General features: G+C 32.2%; 1 protein-coding gene across 1 annotated transcript; it reads left to right on the top strand.

Annotated features, from left to right (window-relative positions):
• Positions 1-3458: 3458 nt before the first annotated feature.
• On the top strand, positions 3459-4445 carry LOC145030305 (protein FAR1-RELATED SEQUENCE 12-like). The gene is made up of 3 exons (XM_078978693.1): positions 3459-3672; positions 3743-3801; positions 4128-4445. Exons 1-3 carry the CDS (start codon positions 3459-3461, stop codon positions 4443-4445), a joined length of 591 nt encoding a protein of 196 aa, XP_078834819.1.
• Positions 4446-6843: the final 2398 nt, after the last annotated feature.

Here is a 6843-nt window from a genome sequence, read left to right as displayed (position 1 = left end):
TTCAAGAATTAATGATGTTCTTTAATGTTCTACATTTATGTGTTTGTTGAAGATCACAACCATGAACTTGTTGCTCAAGATCAGTTGCACTTATTAAGGATTAATAGGGCAATGGATTTTCTTGATGAATTCTTTATACATAAGGTTGGAACTTGTAACATTGGTGCTTCAAAAGCATATAACTTGGTGAGTAGTACGAAGGGTGGCTTTGATTCTAGGGGAAGGACTGCATTTGACTTTAAAAAATTTCACAGAGATTTGAATTCTAAAACTGGTGTCAAAGATTCCCAAATAGTTGTGGATATATTGACAAACAGAAGATTGTGTTTCTCTAATTTTTCATTTCAGGTCCAAAAAGATGTTGATGATCATCTTATTTGACTTTTTTTAGGCTGGTGATACTTCGAAAGCCAACTATAAGGAATTTGGAGATGTACTATCTTTTGATGCAACTTATCAAACAAACAAGTAATTCCTAATCCTTATTTGTTCTTTTTATGGTATTTGTTCTTTTTGATAATACTTATAAAAAAAATTCAGGTATTTTATGGTATTTGTTCTTTTTACTGGAGTTGACTACCACAAGCGTTGTGTTACTTTTGTTGCTGGTTTACTAGCTTGTGAGACTGCAGATGCATATGTGTGGTTGCTTGAAGTGTTTCATAAAGCATTTGTCAAGCCACCCATGATGATTGTAACAGATCAGGATAAAGCATTTGTCAAGCCACCCACGATGATTGTAACAGATCAGGATTCATCAATGAAGAAAGCTGTTTATTTTGTTTTTCTAGAATCCAAGCATAGACTATGCATGTGGCACATCACTCAAAAACTTTAGGAAAATGTATATTCTTTGTTTCTTGATTCCTATATATGTTTATAACTATATAGATCATAAATGTAATATCCCGAGATTTTCACAGGTATTTCCAAATCCTCCCTCCTATCATTATTTTGTCACTTGTAGTCATTGAGGTTGGAAGTGTACAACCAAGATAAGTCTAAGGGCCAAGGATGCAACCTTGAACCAGGAAGGAGTACATTGAGCGTTCATAAGAGTACGCTAAGCGTATTAAGGTGTGCCTTAGTATGCTAGGCGTACACTTGTGTAGTTGTGTATATTGGGCGTACTTATGTTAGGAGGAAAACCCTAATATCTAGGGTTAGGGGCTATATAAACATCCTTATGGCTCATTTTCTCTCATCATTCTCAGCCTCCATATTCCAGAAATGCCCCAAATCCTAGTTTTGTGTGTGAGTGTGAGTTGATGTGTGCTTTGAGCTCTTGATGATGAAGTCATTGCATCAAATAGTTGGAGAAGGAAGGAAAGCTTGTAGATCTGAAGTTTCCTTGTGCTATAGGAGCTCCATAAGGTAAAAATCTTCAAACTTTATGCTTATATGGAGTATATCTTGCTATATTAACTTTATGGAGCCAATTCTTGTCCCAAAAGTCACAAGTTGGTGCATGATGTGATTTGGACAAAATAAATTGTCCTCCTAGACTCTTGAAGAGGTTTCGAGTGATAAAAATGAGGTCCTAATGGCTTAAGATGTCCCATACATGGAGTAGGAAGGTCTTAATGGATTAAGACCACGTATTAAGAGCTTTATGGACGTAAAAAGTGTTAAAGTTCGTGACTTTATGAGTCTTAGGCACATTTGGTCACTGGATCTGAAGTTTGGGCTTAAGTGCTTAAGTCATTAAGCACTTATTAGGGTTTTAGCAAAACCCCGCGTACACCCCACGTAAATCTATTATGCCCAGTATACTAAGTTAACCACCCCGATGGTGGTCAACGTTAAGAAGAGTACGCCCATCGTACTAGAGGAGTACGCCCCACGTACATCCTTTGTTGGGCTTTTGTTAAAATGGGCTTCGGGATTGGGCCACCTTTGGACTAGTTAGACTTGGGCCTTGATGGGTTTTCTAAATAAGGGTGTTTTGGGCCAGTTTTGAATATGGATCTTAGAATAAGGCCCAAATAAGGAGTTGGTCCCAATGGGGTAAGTTGGGCTAATAATGGGCCTTGCTTGTGGACTTTCAAGATAATGGTTTTGGCATTGGGCCTGGCCCAATAAAGAGAAAGGACATGATTGATTGTATGGACCCTTAGTCAAGACTGATATCTCATGTATTGACTTGGTGTTTATTATGTGATAGTTCGGGATTCCCGGTGAGAAAATGATCATAGGTTTCAGTACTTTCAGCACTACTTGTGAGGTGAGTTATCCTCAATATATCAACTGGGTGTAAGGCACCAATTCCGTCCCTTATCAAATTTGGATCCAGGTTTATTGCATGATATGCTTATTGATTTACGTTCTGGTAGTTAGGATACTGATATTCTATGTTAGTGACCTGTTAGGTCTGTATCATGGTAATAGGATGTTGTTATGATTAGTGATTGGTTAGATCGGTTTAACTGTTATATATGCTAGCATATGATATGTATGATATGTATGTGCACATGTTTGTTGATTGGGGTTGGGTTGAGGTGGTCCTGCTTTGTGCTGAAGGCCAACACCCAGGGCGGTCCCGATAAACTTAAGGTCCTGCAAAGGGGTTCAGTTAGGACGAAGGCCCAGCGAGTGGTCCAGATAGGCTGTAGGCCCCGCGAGGCGGTCCAGATGTGTCGAAGGCTCGGAGAGCGGTCCAGATAGGCTGAAGGCCTGCGAGACAGTCCAGTCAGGATGAAGGCTCATTATGCATGTTGTTTGCTTATATGTTATATGATATGGTTATATATGAATGGCGTTGGCATTTTGGGGGTAACTCAGTAAGCTTTCGAGCTTACATTTGTCAATTATTGTTTCAGGTACTTCGGAATAACGTGGGAAGGAGAAGGCGTGATCGTACACTTCCTCAGTTTTATGTTTATGATTTCTGAGAACTCTGATATGATACTATTTTGAAAACGAATTTTAATAACTTAATGATTTTTTTATGTTTTTTTAAAAGTTCAAATTTGGCATGATTTTTATGGATGTTACAATAAATCATATTGTGAATTCACAATGTAAATTTGCATATGATGAAAGGAACAAATCTAAATCATAAATCATACTGTGAATTCATAATGTGAAACAAATGTTATGTTACTATGAATTACAACAAATATTCAACATATATAATGATTCTTATGTGTTTCTCTTTTTTAGATTCCTATCGATGTTTATAACCATCCGGACTTCCAGAAGACATTTTTGATATTATATGTAATCTTCAATGTTCTCCACGAGATTTTGAAAGTTCCTAGTCAACAATGTTAGATAAGTTTCATCTAAAAGAAAATGACTGGTTAAAGTCTGTTTTTAAAATAAGGGATTTTTGGATTCCGGCTTTTATGAGAGATCTTGAACTTTTTGGTTTGATGTGAAGTACTTCAAGATCAGAGAGTCTGAATTATGCTTTCTCACATTTTTTGCATCATAAATCAAATTTGGTGAAGTTCATGATGTCGTTTGATAGTGCAATAGAGAAGCAAAGACATCATCAATCTTTATTAAATTATCAGTCCACAACTACTACCCCCAAGCTAAGGACTGCTTTGGCTGTTGAAAAACATGCATTAGAAATTTATACACATAATATTTTCTTGGACATTCAGAAAGATTTATACAAATCCGTGTTTTATTGTGTTCAAGAATCTGTAGTTATTGAAGATGAAAGTGAAGTTTATGTTTTGAGAGATTAGAAGAAAAAACAAGTTGATTGATAAAAATGTGAATGAGGATGAAGATTTTGATGATTTTTATCGAAATAGTCTTCCTTCTCATTGTCCTAATATCCGTTACAAGGTATGTCTTTTTGTCCTAATATAATTTATTAAATATAAAATGTAGTTTAAAAATTCACACTGTGAATGTAGGATGTTTTGCTAATTCACTGTGTGAATTCTTATAGAGTTATAAATTGTTTTTACTTTTCATTAGATTAGTATGGAATATGTATTTTTTTTGTGAGTTTGATTTGAAGTACATATTTTATATTATAGTATTATGATTTCTAATGTCCTGTTGATTAATAATGTGAGTCGATGTTAATTTGTATAATTTTTATCGAATGGTATGAGATAGAATTTCTTATTCACATATTAATTTGTTTATTAATGATAATTTTGTAGGTTGTATTTAGTAGAATGGGTGATAGAATTTGCATCAGTTGTAGTTGCAAGCTTTTTGTCCAGGAAGGATTGTTATGTCGTCATATGTTTTTCATATTAAATATGAAAGAGTATCATGAAATTCCATCAAATTTCATTTTGAGGAGACGGGGAAAAGATATCATAGCTGATGGATTGTTGAGAAAAAAGTATTCATATCCTCATAAAGGCAGTAAAAATGAATGTTTGATTCAAGATGCGTATGCTATTCTTCGTTTGTCCATTAACAAGATAGGAAATAATGAGGATGAGTTGGCTAAATATATAAAGCAAATTTAGGAGGTTGATAGTGGTATTCGTTTATGTACCTCATCAAGGGCATCTTCGAGTAGATCAGTTATGATTGAAAAAATTATTGGAGCTGCAGTACCTGATGTTATCAAGATTCATAATCCACAGGGGATCAGAAACAGTGGATGGGCCAGTGGTAAAAGAATCAAGAGTACTAGAGAGAAGGTGATTGAGACATCTAAAAAGGGTTCTAGGTTGTGAAGTTTATGTCATAAACCAAATCACAATGCTAAGAGTTGCATTTTGAGGTTAAAGAAGCCTGATTTAGAATATGAGGTTACAGAAAGTTGATTGTTTCTAATTTTTTCTTTATAAGACTACTAAAATAAGATTTGATTTTTGTAATGATCATTCAATAGATAGAAATGTTGAAATATTCATGTTAATTTTGATATTCATTGTTTTAGACTTTATTTCTAATAATAGAATATATATTTTTTTCAAATTTATTGTTTTTGGTTAAAGATATTTTTTATTGTTAGTTTTTTGAATATTTTCTAAATAAAATTTCATGCTAATGATTTAATTTATGTATAGTAATTATCATTGTTAATCTCATATATAAAATTTTCATGTAAAAGGTTGTCTTAATGTAATTTAATTCACATTGTGAATCTCAACTATTAATTGTTCTAATGATCTATTTGTACCGTAATTCACATTGTGAACCTCACATATAAAATATACATGTTATAATATGTACTGTAACTCACATTGTGAATCTGACATATAAAATTTTCAAAAGGTTAACATATAAACAATATAAATTTTCTACATATATTATATTGTTATTATATTAACATTTAATCATTTAGACCAAAAGAAATGAGGTAAATGTAAGTGACAATGTACTTTCAATTCTTTATTCAAAGTAGAAATATAATCACTTCCCCCCCCCCCCCCCCCCCCACCCACCCACACACCAATAGCATACTTTTAATAAAACATGTAATTGTATAACATATATGTATACTTTTCACATGAAAATATAAACATCTTTTAAGTATTAGTAAAGTTCATTATATTTGATATTGAAACTCACATCAAATTGTAACATAACAAGCATGTATATGTTCTTAAAGAAATTAAAATGCATCTAAACTTATACTAATCATGAATAGAATACTAAGTTTTAAGTCTTACACTTCTTTTTCCAATCCTTAAAGTACTATATCCTTTCTTCCCTTTTTCTCATCCCTTGTTGAGCAAATCTTTTATTTCTTCATTAGTCTTTTTTTGCTAACTTAGCTGTTTGTGCAATGATTTTTGACTTGTATGTGTTTGCGTCACTTAATAGTATCTTTGTCAAATACTTAATGCGTAAAACGTTTAACACACTTTGTTGTTGTTTTGATTCTTTTGAGAACCCGCATGTCCAATTTACTGTTTTATCTCCCATATATGTCTCCATATAACGCATGCAAAAAACTACACAATCAACATGATTATCCCTCGTGCATCAATTCATGTTCACCCTTTCTGGTTCAACACTCTCCAAAATTAAAGTTGATTTATGATTGACCCTCATCAAGTACCTACTAAAAAGTATTTTCTGCAAAAAAGAAATTGTCATTTTCTATAATTATTATTTTATATAAATTATCAGTCTATTAATACTTATATTTATAATGTAAATTTATTATTCTTACCAATTCATTAGGTGCATCACGATAAGCTCTAGAAAACTTTGCAACTGAATTCCTATTGTCAATGACATCAACCGCTGGTTCCTCTAAGTTTATGCAGATGATGTAAAAGTGATTTTTTATGAACTGGGAAAAACACATGTTTAATAATTTTAATTGTAAAACTTTGTTTAAAATATGTAATATATTCAACAAAAAGAACAGTTTATTACCAAGTGAACCTTTTCAAATGTCAGAAGTTCTTTGTCCTTTTTCATTGCATCTTTGATATTTGACTCAAATTTATCAAATCTTTCAATGAAAGGGATATTTTTGTCAAATATGAACTGTCTCTGCAAATTTTTTTTTAATATACATCAAAATTTAAAGAGTAAATTATTAAATTCACAATAAGGTAAATTTTAATTTTAAAATTATTCACATTGTGAATTATAATAGAATTCACTGTGTGAATTTTATTACTTATTTAGGACTATTGAAAATTTTATTTATTATATTATCAACATTATCATGATATATATTTTTTAATTAACTTACCACCATTGATGTATCAAAGAAATATCGATTCACTATAGAATTTGATTTAAGCTTTTCTTCATAGTTCAAAATATCAGACTAAGCATCAATGACATGTGCATGTACCCCTAATCTTGCCTGCATTGTTTCAATCATTCCTCTTCTAAGCACATAACCTCTCTTAGTTTTAAATACATTCTCACTTAATTTGTAATCAAATAGAA

This window comes from Lactuca saligna, chromosome 2 (genome assembly GCF_052625555.1).
Source record: "Lactuca saligna cultivar CGN05327 chromosome 2, ASM5262555v1, whole genome shotgun sequence".
NCBI classification, from domain to species: domain Eukaryota; kingdom Viridiplantae; phylum Streptophyta; class Magnoliopsida; order Asterales; family Asteraceae; genus Lactuca; species Lactuca saligna.
Note: the sequence above shows the minus strand (reverse complement) of the source record. Positions and strands in the feature narration are given on the sequence as shown.